We start from the raw sequence: 13,933 nt of genomic DNA on the forward strand, positions 1-13,933 counted from the left end.
TTTGGGGGGTCGCAAATTCCAACAGGAGTCATTTGGGGGGGCCCTGGGTGAAAAAGGTTGGGAACCCCTGATGTAGAGAGTACCTTGCCGGTACTCAGTAAGAAGTGCCGGTACCACATAGGTAAAAATCTGAAGTGCCGGTACTGTGTACCGGTGAGTACCGGCTCAATTCAAGCACTGTCGCTAGCACCAGAAGCTGACAACTACGATCTCCGGTACCGGTGCGCTCTCTCTCTTGCTCGCGCACACACACAAAATGGCCCGCTCCACACACACACAGAGCCAAGCTTTAATGAAACACAGAGGCCCAGATGTAATAGTACTGTATCATTCTTTTCGAATCAATAATTTTTCCAATTATGATTTTCTTTCTTTTGTAATCTTTTTTTTTTTAAATAACCATTTTTTCTCCTGGTCTCCCTGTCATGCCTCTGCGCCCCCCACTTTGGGAACCACTGCTTTAAGGTCTGCTGCTCTAACATCAGCAGTTTGTTGATATATATGATATATGTTGATATATATATATGTTGATATATATATATATATATATATATACATACACACACACACACTGTAGTACAGCTAAATAAACACTCAAATTCAACAAAGGTGGTTACAGGATTTATTTCAATTGTACACAATGTGAAGGACACATGTATTTGTAGCTTAAACATTTAAAAAAAAGCACTCAGCATCAGGAGATAGCAGAAAGAACGTTTCATACATAATGTAACTTTTTAGACAGAAGCTTCAAATATCTAATAAGTGTCACTAATGTCTTAACAATCAATGGAGTCTTTAAGGGTACAAACCTTTTAAATACACAAAGGCATAATGGAGATTTCAATATGGAAAGTCATATTCATTAAGTACAAATATTTCAATTTCCTAAAAAATTAAACAATGTAATTGTCTGGAGTTAGATTTTTTCAAGACAATAAATGTGAATGCAAATGTATTACAGTTTATCATAACCCTGAATACGACCCAAAAGAGTAAACCAGTGGCGAGCCGTCAGGGCCGTCTAGGCCCTCTGTGAGGGCCTAAGATATTCTAAAAAATAATATTTGAAAACATAAAAAAACAAACATTTATTTTTTAAATATATTTTAAAATATTTTTAGTTTTTACATTTTTCATTAGTTTTACCAAAATAACTTGATTTAATTGTATTTAAAATAACATTTCCAAAGACATAAATCCTTCGAATCTGCCGGTTCAGTTTCTGTTGGAATGTGAAGGGTTAAATGCTGCCTCTGCGAGTTATGTGAAGACGGGAGGGCTTGTTGGTCCCTCTCTACATTCACAGAGGGCCAGCTATAGTAACTCAATGAGAGAGTAATGTCAAATGACAGTACAATTGACCAATCATATCTTCCCTCTAAATGGGCGGGCATAATTTTCGCGGACTTTATGACAAGTTCAGCACGCTGTGAGGTCTATGCAAATGGTGCAGTGACGCGTCCTTAAACCCGGAAGTAAGCCGCGCTCGGATTCCCATAGGATTTTGGAAAATAGCTCGAAATAAGGTCTGTGGAAAACGAACCTGTTAGATAAATGCACGTTCTGTTCAGCCAGATAATATCCACATGTCTACCCTACTTTTATTATTTTCGAATCAAAAATCTAATCTATAGATTTATGATCGATAGATTTATGATTAGCATAAGTTCGTTCATGATGGCTCACTTTAGTGATAGTGATGACATCGTTGCGAAATTATTAACCGAGTCATTTTCAAGATTGAGTTACAATGATAAACTGGAGGGACAAAGGATCAGCTGAATGACCCGCAAGTGCTTCATCCAAAAAGACAGGAGGATGGACTTTGTGTTTAAGTGATTTGATCATCAAAGTTAGGCCTAAGTCATTTTCAATGTGGGCCGCCGTGCCGACTTAATTCATTTGTAATTGTTACTTGGCTGTGGGTGCCCTGTCATGAAAGGTGTTTATATAAATGGTGTTGTTTTGTGTGGTAGAGGGTCGCTGTCATTGATGCGTTTTGCAACCCGGGCCGTTTTCTTTTGATATTCTGCTGAAGTATACGCTGTGACGTAATATCTCTTCTTTTTAAGAGGGAAGGGGGAGGGTATAGGTATAAAAGTCACGGCTCGCCACTTGAGTAAACACATTAAAATGTAAAGATAAAATAACATTTGCCTGATTATACTTCATTAATAATTATTGTATGTACAAATCCCACCAAGAATACAAATCTTTTATGAACTGGTTACATGTTAATTACCAAATAATCTGTGTCAAAGTACAATGAAAAGCATCTTGCCGCTTTAGAAGCTACACATTCAACGCTTTCATTAACATTTTTCTAAAATGTGCACACTCAATAAAACCATAATATGTTTTGCTAAGCAGAGTATTAAAAGCATAAAAGCAGTACATGAGAACTTTTTTTTTGGCTCTAAATATTTCCTGCAAATCACCAACAAAAACATTGTGTACTAATTTCTATCCAGGGTAAAAGCATTATATACTTCTTTAATCCAGGCTAAAACATTGAGGCTAATTTAGGTTTGCCTCAGTTAATTCAGTGTATTTACCAGTTGCCGCTTTTGAGTACACGCAATATATATATACACTGAATTAAAAACATCTTTATAGTCCTGGAGAATTTATAACAGCCTTAAGTTATTTATCATCTTAATTCAATTGTTGTCAAAGTGGTTTTCTTCCGAGTGCTAATAAGAGTCGATTGAGTTGGACAACAATATTTGATCATTATTCATCCGAGTTATTTCCCTCCTTGTATGCTGGATGTGGGGCTGGATTGGGGGCTGGGGGTGCCACCAGCTGCAGGGATGAACAGAAGTCATATTTAAAACGACTAAAGCAACTACAAACATAGAAGCTCAATGCAGCTTTAAATCATTGGATGAAGATACTTACGGACGCCAGAGTCCTTAGTGCCAGCACTGTCGACAGATTCGTCTGAGGCTGTGGAGAAAAGAAAATCTTTATATGCAGAATGGGTGGAGCGTTCGAGGCAGGGTTTGACTCTCGAGAGCAGAATATACCGGGGTCTTCCCTGGATCTCCTGCATCCATTGAGGAACTAACGGCTATAAAAGTGTTTTCCAAGGAAATGTATTTACAACAAAGTTTTCTTTGCCCGAAATGACATCACAGACTCACAGAAACGTTGTAGTACCACCGTTTGACCCCTGCAACATTTTCCCCCAACTCATCAAATCCTAACTGTGCTGTCTGGACTGCGATCTATTTATTCAATGAACAAAATGTGACAGAATGTGAGGTCAAACTTAGAGTCCACTCGAGTTCTGGTTGTCTCGCCTGGGTGGAAGCTTATAATGAACCCGCATTTAGCATAAAAAAAAATTCACTAAAAGCTGTTATTTTCCCTCTCCATTCATTTGACTCAGACGAAAGCTCGGAGGCGGGGTTTAAGGAAAACTCAAAATTCGATACACTGGTCCAGTATTTAGCTTAATATTAAACCAGGTTGAAAATGTTTACTATGTAACCGCCCTTGTTTACAAATCAGGAGCTGTGAGTAAGTGTAGGATCCCCCTTTCCCTGTTAAAAAGAATCATTTGATTATCTTCTTATGATACTTCAGCACCTTAGGTGGTCACCCCCTGCTTGATTTAACACATCTATATACAATCACCCTACCTCACACAAAAAATATCTAACTATATATTTGAAGGTAATGTAGTTTAATGCTAACATCACGTCTTTTTACATCTTTTAAGAAAACAAAAACAAACTTACCCTTCATAAGAGTTTCAGATGCCTCAATGTCATTGTCGCCTACACACACACACACACACACACACACACACACACACACACACACACACACACACACACACACACACACACACACACACACACACACACACACACACACACACACACACACACACACACACACACACACACACACACACACACACACACACACACACACACACACACACACACACACACACACACACACACACACACACACACACTAAATCATCTCTTTTTTTTTTACATTTGTATGACATAGAAGCTCAATGCAGCTTTAAATCATTGGATGAAGATACTTACGGACGCCAGAGTCCTTAGTGCCAGCACTGTCGACAGATTCGTATGAGGCTGTGGAGAAAAGAAAATCTTTATATGCAGAATGGGTGGAGCGTTCGAGGCAGGGTTTGACTCTCGAGAGCAGAATATACCGGGGTCTTCCCTGGATCTCCTGCATCCATTGAGGAACTAACGGCTATAAAAGTGTTTTCCAAGGAAATGTATTTACAACAAAGTTTTCTTTGCCCGAAATGACATCACAGACTCACAGAAACATTGTAGTACCACCGTTTGGCCACTGCAACATTTTCCCCCAACTCATCAAATCCTAACTGTGCTGTCTGGACTGCGATCTATTTATTCAATGAACAAAATGTGACAGAATGTGAGGTCAAACTTAGAGTCCAGTCGAGTTCCGGTTGTCTCGCCTGGGTGGAAGCTTATAATGAACCCGCATTTAGCATTATGACATGTTGTGGCAATCTACAAATCATCAACCTGTGCTGATGGCATCACACTGATTGCAATGTCACAGTGGTTATGACTCACCGAGCTATGTCTAACTTATTGCCTTAATAATAACTACAACTGCCCTTTCACTGGGCCTATTTAAATCATTAGGGTCTATATTCCCTAAAAAGCTGTTATTTTCGAACTCAAAATTTGATACACCGGTCCAGTATTTAGCTTAATATTAAACCAGGTTGAAAATGTTTACTATGTAACCGCCCTTGTTTACAAATCAGGAGCTGTGAGTAAGTGTAGGATCCCCCTTTCCCTGTTAAAAAGAATCACTTGATTATCTTCTTATGACTATATATTTGAATGTAATGTAGTTTAATGCAAACATCACGTCTTTTCACATCTTTTAAAAAAACGAAAACAAACTTACCCTTCATAAGAGTTTCAGATGCCTCAATGTCATTGTCGCCTACACACACACACACACACATTATTTACATTGTTTTTTTTTTTTTACATTTGTATGACTGTTTTCAGGCCTATCAACACAAAAAACATAAACATTATATTTTTAACTACATATTATGCTTTTTAATACCATACTACTCTATAATAAACCTTTTAACTGTATTTGCAAAGCGACCAGAGGGTTCTCTTCTCATCCAGCCAATAATATCATTTATATAATTATCTTTAACGTTTTAGTACAATCGTATAAAATCCATAAGCACTTACCTTTGGTAGTAACAGTCTGAAGTGCCTCGTCTGTTAACAAAAGATAAAGTTAAAACACACACGTGACGACACACACAACCAGATTTGAATGAGTGGACAGAGACACTGACCTGAGCTATCACTGTTGCTGCTTCCCCCTGCAAAGAGAAGACATTTTAAAATCTGCTGCTACCTGAATGTTTTTATTCAAACAGAAAATGAATGAGTTACCTTTGCTCTTTTTCCCACTTGTGTACAAATAAAGACAATGTTAACACATAGTAATGATTATGGATAAAGTCAACATCACTGAGACAAATGGGTGATGCTGGGCTATATAAATAAACTTAATTTATTAATTGATTGACCGAATATAAATAAGGGCTACAACTAAAAACATTTTTTTTAAATCAATGAATCTTTTGATAATTTTTTCAGTTCATCGTTGGGTCAGTAAAATGTCAGAAAAAAGTAACAAAATGACCATCTCAGTGTCTCAAAGGCATAAGAAAAGCAGGAAATGTACATTTTTGAGGCGGAAAGCAGCATTTTCGGAGAATGTCTTTCTTTCTCTTGCATGAAATATTAAGTTTCATTATCATAGGATCGTGCAAATAAAGTTTGATATGAAGCAGAACGATAGATATTTTAAACAGAGCCCTACAGAAGCTCCCTGTGAGGGAGAAACTTCAGATCTGATGAGAGCTGAGCGGCTGTGAGCAGGGTCAACTGACTGTGGAGTGGATTAAGGTTTACAGTTATTCCAGATAATGATTGACAGGACTGCTATTCAATGTGACCTCTGATCCCCTTTTGAAGAACATCATAATAATAACAGACCTTTGCACTTTATAACGATCTCACACAACACATCCTTGCTCATGGCTGACAAGACTGTAAAACCAATGCTTTGTCTAAGTCTAGATACTGCCCTTAGTACACTGCATGTCGTACTAGCAACGATAGCTAGCAACGATAGCTACAGACGATTGTTTGCGGTAACACGAGGCCCTGTTTACTAAAGAAACCATAATCCTGGGTTGTTGCGTAACTTCCGTGATGCAGCTAAGATGGCAATCGTTGAGTGAGAATCGTCCAGCATTGGACTCTGATGAGAACACTCATCGCGCAATGCCCTCAAAACAGCACATGTAATATGTTAGAAAGTTTAAACCTAAATATTAGAATTAAGTTTTTGTTCAATAAACACTCACTCAAATTACATGTTGTATTTTCTTCTACAGAAAATAAATATTCCATCGAAAGGTATCTTGTTGTTGAAGGAAGACAGTTGCTAGATATTGCACTTACCGAGCATTCTTTTTTTGTAGAGAATCCGGCGCACCGCCAACACGACCAGGAGCAGGAGCAGGAGCAGCACCACCACCACCACCACCACCCCTACCCATACGCCAATGCTGGATCCTGAATCACTAGGAAGTGTATGATCTAAAAAAATAAAAGAATACACTAGTTTTACAATTTCAAAATCATTCCTATTCCTTATATAAAATGTAATAATCTTTCTGTTGATATTAGGCAATTCGAGTGTGGTTAGTAGCATTGGCTTGTAAGGTGTTTCTAGGTCTCCCTCACTCATTTGACTCAAAGGTTATTCCGGTCGTAGTCGATTAAGAATGAATCATTTTTGTATGCTTTGTCCTGCTGAATGACTTTAATCTAAAAAACTTCTTAGCACATCTCTATTAAAAACAAGATTTGGTGCTTTTGCATTTGATCTTCCTCGAGATAATCAGATCCATCAAATCAATTAGTCAACAATTATTAGTATTTTTAGTTGAGAATAGCCTCACTAATTTCAATCATTTGTCCATTGCCACCCTCTGCAATTAACATCAGCGAGGAATGCTTCAAAAAAAAAAAAAAGGCAAGAAAAAGTTTCCTACCCCATTGCTTCTCAACATGCACTCCTGATGCAACATGCTTCACTTCACAGGTGTAGGTTGACATGTCAGTCCTCAGAATCTCCACTCCGTCTGTTCTCTGGTAGGTCTCGTCTCCGTTTGGACGAGTTTTTGTTGTACACACTCCGTCCTCTTTGGTTAGAATACGGCCGTTCCGTTTGATCTGCAGCAAGATGTCTTTCGGGTAGAAACCGGTGGCCATGCACGACAGGATGATGTTCTTCTCCGACGTGGCCTTCTTTGAAAACACGTACACCTTTGGAGGAACTGGAAAAAGAAACCATAACATCAGATCATATTTGCAGGCTTTTCATTTTGAACCAGTCCAAATAATTATTTAAAGTATTTTCCCAAACATTTTTTTTCCCAATAGCAGGCCTATTGTATTTAGTTCTAATTAACTAATTAGAGGGGCGTGCCCCCACAGCTGTGAGAACTCAGCAATCAGGTGTCCATCTTAGGTGGCTCTTTCCTGGAGCATCAACTTCAGCCAGACGAAGACTGACAAAGACATTGGAGTAAGACTGACAAAGACATTGGAGTCCTGTTGGAGTAAGACTGACAAAGACATTGGAGTCCTGTTGGAGTCACGAGGGAGGCAAAGAGGAGGCAAATCCTACTTTGATTGAGCTAAGTATCGCTGGTGTTTTCTTTTGTTTTATTCAATTCTCTTTGGTTCTCTAGCCCCTCATGCTATAATCATGTGTATTTTCTCAATTCCTGTTCATGTGTCCTCTCGCATTATCACTGGCCCCGTGTATCTCCTAATCGGTTTAACCGGCCTGCTCTCGTCTATCCCACATGCTCCACTGAGATCCAACATCTCGTTTCAGGGGGCCTGTGGAACTGCCAGTCAGCTGTTCCTAAGGCTGACTTCATCTCTGGCTACGCTTCCCTGCAGTCTCTGGATTTCCTTGCTCTCACGGAGACCTGGATCACTCCATCCAACACATCCACCCCAGCAGCTCTCTCCACAGCATATTCCTTCTCCCATACACCCAGACCCTCTGGCAGAGGAGGTGGCACTGGTCTCCTGCTCTCTCCCAACTGGAGCTTTTCCCTCTTCAAGCTACCTAACTTCACTCCTTCCACCTTTGAATTCCATGCCGTCACAGTAACCTATCCTATACAATTAACCATTGTTGTTCTCTACCGTCCACCAGGCGCCTTGGGGGACTTCTTGGAGGAGTTAGACAATCTCCTCTCACACATCCCTGAAACTGGCCCTCCCGTTGTACTTCTCGGAGACTTCAACCTCCAGACAGGGAAGATATCTGAACTAACATCTCTGTTAACCACCTTTGCTTTCTCACTGTCTCCATCCCCACCAACTCATAACGCTGGCGATGTCCTTGATCTCATATTCTCAAGGAACTGCACTACTTCTAACCTCTCTGTAAACCCGCTTCACACATCCGATCACTTCTTCATTTCATTCTCTCTACCCCTTTCCAAACATAACAACCTAATCTCTTCTAATTCTGCACCTGTCCGCTGCAACCTTCGTTCCCTCTCCCCCTCTACCTTTGCCTCATCGGTGCTCTCAGCCCTCCCTTCCTCTGATTCGTTCCAACTCCTGCCTCCAAACTCTGCTGCAGAAACTCTCCTCTCTACTCTCTCATCCTCTCTGGACTCTCTCTGTCCTCTCACATCTCGGCCGGCTCGTCAGTACCCTCCTGCTCCCTGGCTAAATGACGCACTGCGTGCTAATAGAACCTTCCTTCGGGCAGCAGAGCGGAAATGGTGGAAATCCAAACACCATGACGACCTCCTAACCTATCAGGCTTTCCTCTCCTCTTTCTCTGCTTCTATCTCTCAGGCAAAAAGCACTTTCTTTCAAGATAAGATCCAATCTCCCTAGTCCAATCACAACAAACTATTTTCTATCTTCTCCACTCTCTTGGACCCCCCCAAAGCCCCTCCCCCCTCCTCCCTTCTGTCAAGCGACTTTGTTAACCACTTTGAAAAAAAGGTTGATATTCGCTCTTCTTTTTTTGACTCACCTTTACTCACCGCTGGGTCACCAGACCCACCTTTCACCCACACACTGACCTCCTTCTCCCCTTTCTCTCCAAGTGAGGTTCTTACCCTCATTACCTCTGCCCGTCCTACCACCTGTCCTCTGGACCCTATCCCCTCAAACCTCCTTCAGACTATCGCTCCTGATATTCTACCGTTTCTCACCCATTTCATCAACACTTCTCTAACTTCTGGTCACTTTCCAAACAGTCTCAAGGAGGCACGAGTAAACCCTCTCCTAAAGAAACCCACTCTCAACCCGTCTGATGTTATAAACTACAGGCCTGTCTCTCTCCTCCCGTTCCTGTCTAAAACACTTGAACGCGCTGTCTTTAAACAACTCTCCTGTTATCTCCATCAGAACAACCTTCTGGATCCGCACCAGTCTGGTTTCAAGGCAGGTCACTCAACAGAAACTGCTCTCCTTGCTGTCTCTGAGGAACTGCACACTGCTAAAGCATCATCCTTCTGGACCTGTCTGCTGCATTCGACACGGTGAACCATCAGATCCTCCTTCGCACTCTCCAAGAACTTGGAGTTTCAGGCACTGCACTTTCCCTCCTCACCTCATACCTCAAAGACCGCACCTACAGGGTTACTTGGAGAGGGTCCGAGTCCGACCCTTGTCAATTAACTACAGGGGTCCATCAGGGCTCTGTTCTTGGTCCCCTCCTCTTCTCCTTGTACACAAACTCGCTCGGGTCTGTCATTAGCCTGCATGGTTTTTCATACCACTGCTACGCTGACGACACCCAACTAATTCTGTCCTTTCCCCGCTCAGAGACCCAGGTCGTCGCACGCATCTCTGCTTGCCTAGCAGACATCTCTCAGTGGATGTCTGCTCATCGCCTCAAGCTCAACCTTGACAAGACTGAACTGCTTTTCCTTCCGGGAAAAGATTGTCCCACTCTTGACCTAACAATCAACATCGGCACCTCTGTTGTTTCCCCGACTCAGACTGCAAGGAATCTGGGTGTGATCCTAGATAACAAACTGTCCTTCACTGCAAACATTGCCGCTACAACCCGCTGCTGCAGATACACGCTTTACAACATCAGGAGGATACGTCCCCAGCTGACCCAGAAATCAGCGCAGGTTCTGGTCCAGGCTCTCGTCATCTCACGCCTAGACTACTGCAACTCCCTCCTGGCTAGTCTACCTGCATGTGCCATCCGACCTCTGCAGCTCATCCAGAATGCAGCGGCTCGTCTGGTCTTCAACCTTCCAAAATTCTCGACACCACGCCGCTCCCTTCACTGGCTTCCAGTAACTGCTAGAATCCACTTCAAGACACTGGTACTTGCGTACCATACTGCGAATGGATCTGGCCCTTCCTACATCCAGGACATGGTTAAACCGTACACCCCAGCACGTGCACTCCGCTCTGCATCAGCTAAACAGCCCGCTGCACCCGCACTGCGAGGGGGACCCAAGTTCCCATCAGCAAAAACTCGTGGGTTTGCTATCCTGGCTCCAAAATGGTGGAATGAGCTCCCCATTGAAATCAGGACAGCAGAAAGCTTACACATCTTCCGGCGCAGACTGAAAACTCATCTCTTTAGACTCCACTTCGAGCGATTGAATTACTAACAAAGCACTTATATACTAATAAAGGACTGGCTTATCTAAAGCCAGTTGAGTAGCACTTGAAATGTTTGGCTCTATGAAACCTGATGTACTTATATGATTCTGTTTTCTTCAAGGTTTTATCTTCCTGGTCAAATGCACTTATTGTAAGTCGCTTTGGATAAAAGCATCAGCTAAATGCAATGTAATGTAAAGAAAATGGGATCTGGCAAAAATCTTTGTCTTAAAAAAAAGGCTAGTATTCTTAAATGTGTTGTGATAGGCGAAAACTTCAGAATATATTTTTACCACCAGTCAAATTATGGCGAATGTTTTGACCTAAATAGGTGTTTAAAATATAGATGGTTTGCTTTCATATACAATGATGGCAATTTGATGATAGTGTAGTGGCAGCCAAATGTTGCTTAAAGTAGGCATATGTATTATTCTGGGATTAGACAACCCTCCGCTGAATTTGTGGAAACCCCATTGTTTTTAAGGCTAGTCAGTTTAACAATTTGCAAAGAGATCCTTATGTTACAAAAGCTATTTCTAATATCTAGAACAGAAATATAAATAATTTGAGGTCATACATACTGGCGTCAATTTTTTTTCCAAACTCCACAAACTTGCTCAACCAGTCCATGCACTCAGTCTCCAGGTAGCCTTTGGTGTATTCTTTCAGAACCTGGACTTCATCCCACTTCCTCTTAGTCGGCTCTGACGCGGCGGTTGGGGCCACCCAGGTGGAGTGGGAGTCGTCGAAGGACAGGAAGTCGGTCCCGTCGTAGCTGTACATGTCCGTCCCATGGCGGTACTGAAGCTTACCGTCAGGCTGCGTTTCGCCCTCACAGCCATGCCTCCACTGCAGAATGTGGACGTCTGTAACGAGAGCGAGGGGCGGGACAGTGAGACAAGAGCCTAATAACAAGAATATGGTTTAATATATAGACATCAGTCTGTCTACTACAAAACTCTATTTCCTTTTACGCATTTACTAAGATCAAAAAGTCTGCCAGTAAACTATTTTAAAATTTGATTCAATTCATGCTCCTGCTATCAATACGAGACAATGTCATATGGCAATCTATGTCAACTAACAATGGAATAATTAAAAACTGAACTGTGCTCTAAAAAAAACATGTTCTTTATAATTAAAATACACCTCCTGTTGTTGGAGGACAAGTTGCTAGTCAAAGCAGCGTGTCACTAAAATAAGAACAACTGGTCCCCCTTAAATAGGCAACCCACCTTAAGTTAGCATGTTGTTGTTGCTAACTCTTCACTTAAAGCAGGAAGAGAGAGACAAGCAAGACACTGGCAATCACTTTGATAATAAAAAAAAGTGTTTCAATGGCTAGAAGTAATTGTTTGGATTCTACAAATGTTCTTTTCAAATGTCTCACTTGCTAATCGCCCAAGCAACAATTGCTAAAAAATCTAGCACTGTTTAGTAAGGAGGTGCACTTTGATGGAAATGGTAAAACATGTGTGCCATGGTACAGGGGAATCCGAAAGTTGCATGGATGATGTTATTATAAATAAGCATTTTGGCTCCTGCGTGGATCTAACCCGAGTCATTCTGTCTCATTCGTTTCATCAGGATGTCGATGTTGACTTTGAACCACTGCTGCTTGCTCTGGCGGGACTGTGTGCCTTTCTCCCAGTATTCTACTGGCATTTGCTCCTTCATAAAGTCCTGTTTGGGAACTTTCTTCTGATTATCGCTGTCAAAGTAGTCGATCATCTTGTTGTCCAGCAGCCCCATGGCGGTGAACTCATGGAGGCCCGGGAGTTCCACAGGTTTGGAGAAGGCTGTGTAGATGTAGGTGAGGGAATGCATCTCTGAGGGTCACACAGGGGGAAAGACAGACATATGTGTATTAGACAATGCCGATATAGGTATGTAGATTTGACTCTTAGGTTTCGAATGGGCTTCATCCATCCAATTACACTGTTACAAGTGAGTATTTTGACCATATCATCATTTGTATGTATATTTTTCTACTACAAGTGGAATAAACTTGAATGGATAATGGCTTTCAGGATATGAGAATTCATATTATACGTTCCTTACAATTGTGCAAACAGTGTAGTTAGACAAACAGCAACTCCTTGTAAATGAGGAGGTTGACGTGTTTTGGTTTGAGAAAAATGACCTCCACAATTAATCAATTCTGTTCATAAACGTATCAACTATTTTTTATAAATTGTGAAATGTGTGTTGTTTAATGTGAAGGCAAGTGCAGTAAATATAACTGAGTTGTATGGTTTCCTGTGATACTTCCGGGAAACAAACGACCACATTAAAAATCTGAGAAAAAGCTTTTGGCAGTGTTGCCATACATGTCTTTTAATAAGAATTGCATTACAGAAATGCCAAAGATACATGTTATGTTGTTTAAGACTGTTTACATGTTTTACTCGGGACGTCCTAAAAATGTTCACTCTTTTAAAAACAACTTAAAAACATTGGAAAAAAAATCGTTATGTTTTAAGGTTTAAAGAATTTTATTCACAGAAACGTAAGGCTTATCTTGATTAACAGGATACCAACGCCATGTTGTACCCACAGCTTCAATAAGCAACAGCTGTCAATCATGAAAAACTCAATCCAATTCTTGTTAGATTTATGTACTAGAGCTACAGAATATTTTTGTATTACCACCAATGAAGACACTAAACTTCTATTCTAACAAATTAAACGAAAGAAATGAACAGAAAAAACGAATTTCAAACGACGTCACAACCTCGTTTCTTTTTGCTTTCACTTTCAACCTGACTTACATAAAGGTCTCAAAAAACTCTTAACTCACCGCAGTTTGCCACCAGTCCTGTCCCCAAAAGCACAAATACTGCGAGGAAATACATGTTCGCGTCGAACTAGGCACTCTTCGTTTCTAAAAGTCAAGTTGTATCCGAATGTAAAACGACCCGTAGGCAGACTGCTGCTCACTGCCCGCTCCCTGCTGCTGCTTCCTGCTTCTTCTGTCGCACTCTGCTCATGGTGCATTCATGGGCTGTCCGTAAACACTTTATTGGGATAGGCTACACGGTTAAATGACGTATCGCTACATTTACAGACATTCATAGTTCTTGTAGTTCCATATTCCTAATATAGAAACCATAAATCGCCTATCTTTTATATAAAATCGGGAGTACAGCATTTTGATAGCTACTAATAAGCAGTGGTGTAAA

General features: G+C 41.1%; 1 protein-coding gene across 3 annotated transcripts; it reads right to left on the reverse strand.

Annotated features, from left to right (window-relative positions):
* Positions 1 to 608: 608 nt before the first annotated feature.
* Positions 609 to 13,745, reverse strand: LOC307022536 (H-2 class I histocompatibility antigen, Q10 alpha chain-like). 3 transcript variants are annotated; one of them, XM_079655358.1, is made up of 12 exons: positions 13,552 to 13,745; positions 12,308 to 12,580; positions 11,333 to 11,617; positions 7,133 to 7,417; positions 6,537 to 6,674; positions 5,357 to 5,383; positions 5,247 to 5,276; positions 4,942 to 4,980; positions 4,074 to 4,121; positions 3,750 to 3,788; positions 2,905 to 2,952; positions 609 to 2,808 (listed from the first exon to the last, which is right to left on the reverse strand). In XM_079655358.1, the coding sequence occupies exons 1-12, from the start codon at positions 13,604 to 13,606 to the stop codon at positions 2,750 to 2,752; spliced, it is 1,326 nt and encodes a 441-aa protein (XP_079511484.1). In that variant the 5' UTR covers positions 13,607 to 13,745; the 3' UTR covers positions 609 to 2,749. The 3 variants fall into 3 exon arrangements, with proteins under 3 accessions (XP_079511484.1, XP_079511485.1, XP_079511486.1); XM_079655359.1 differs by lacking the exons at positions 4,074 to 4,121; positions 4,942 to 4,980; XM_079655360.1 differs by lacking the exons at positions 3,750 to 3,788; positions 4,074 to 4,121.
* Positions 13,746 to 13,933: the final 188 nt, after the last annotated feature.

The sequence above is a fragment of the Notothenia rossii genome (genome assembly GCF_949606895.1).
Source record: "Notothenia rossii genome assembly, chromosome: 10".
Taxonomy (NCBI): domain Eukaryota; kingdom Metazoa; phylum Chordata; class Actinopteri; order Perciformes; family Nototheniidae; genus Notothenia; species Notothenia rossii.

Excerpts from the sequence above, each read along its gene's own strand:
- LOC307022536 (XM_079655358.1), bottom strand. The coding sequence starts at position 13,606 with ATGTATTTCCTCGCAGTATTTGTGCTTTTGGGGACAGGACTGGTGGCA. Across the intron at positions 2,953-3,749 it reads ATCTGAAACTCTTATGAAGG|CCTCAGACGAATCTGTCGAC; the intron begins GTAAGTTTGTTT and ends TTTTCTCCACAG. Across the intron at positions 2,809-2,904 it reads CACTAAGGACTCTGGCGTCC|CTGGTGGCACCCCCAGCCCC; the intron begins GTAAGTATCTTC and ends TCATCCCTGCAG.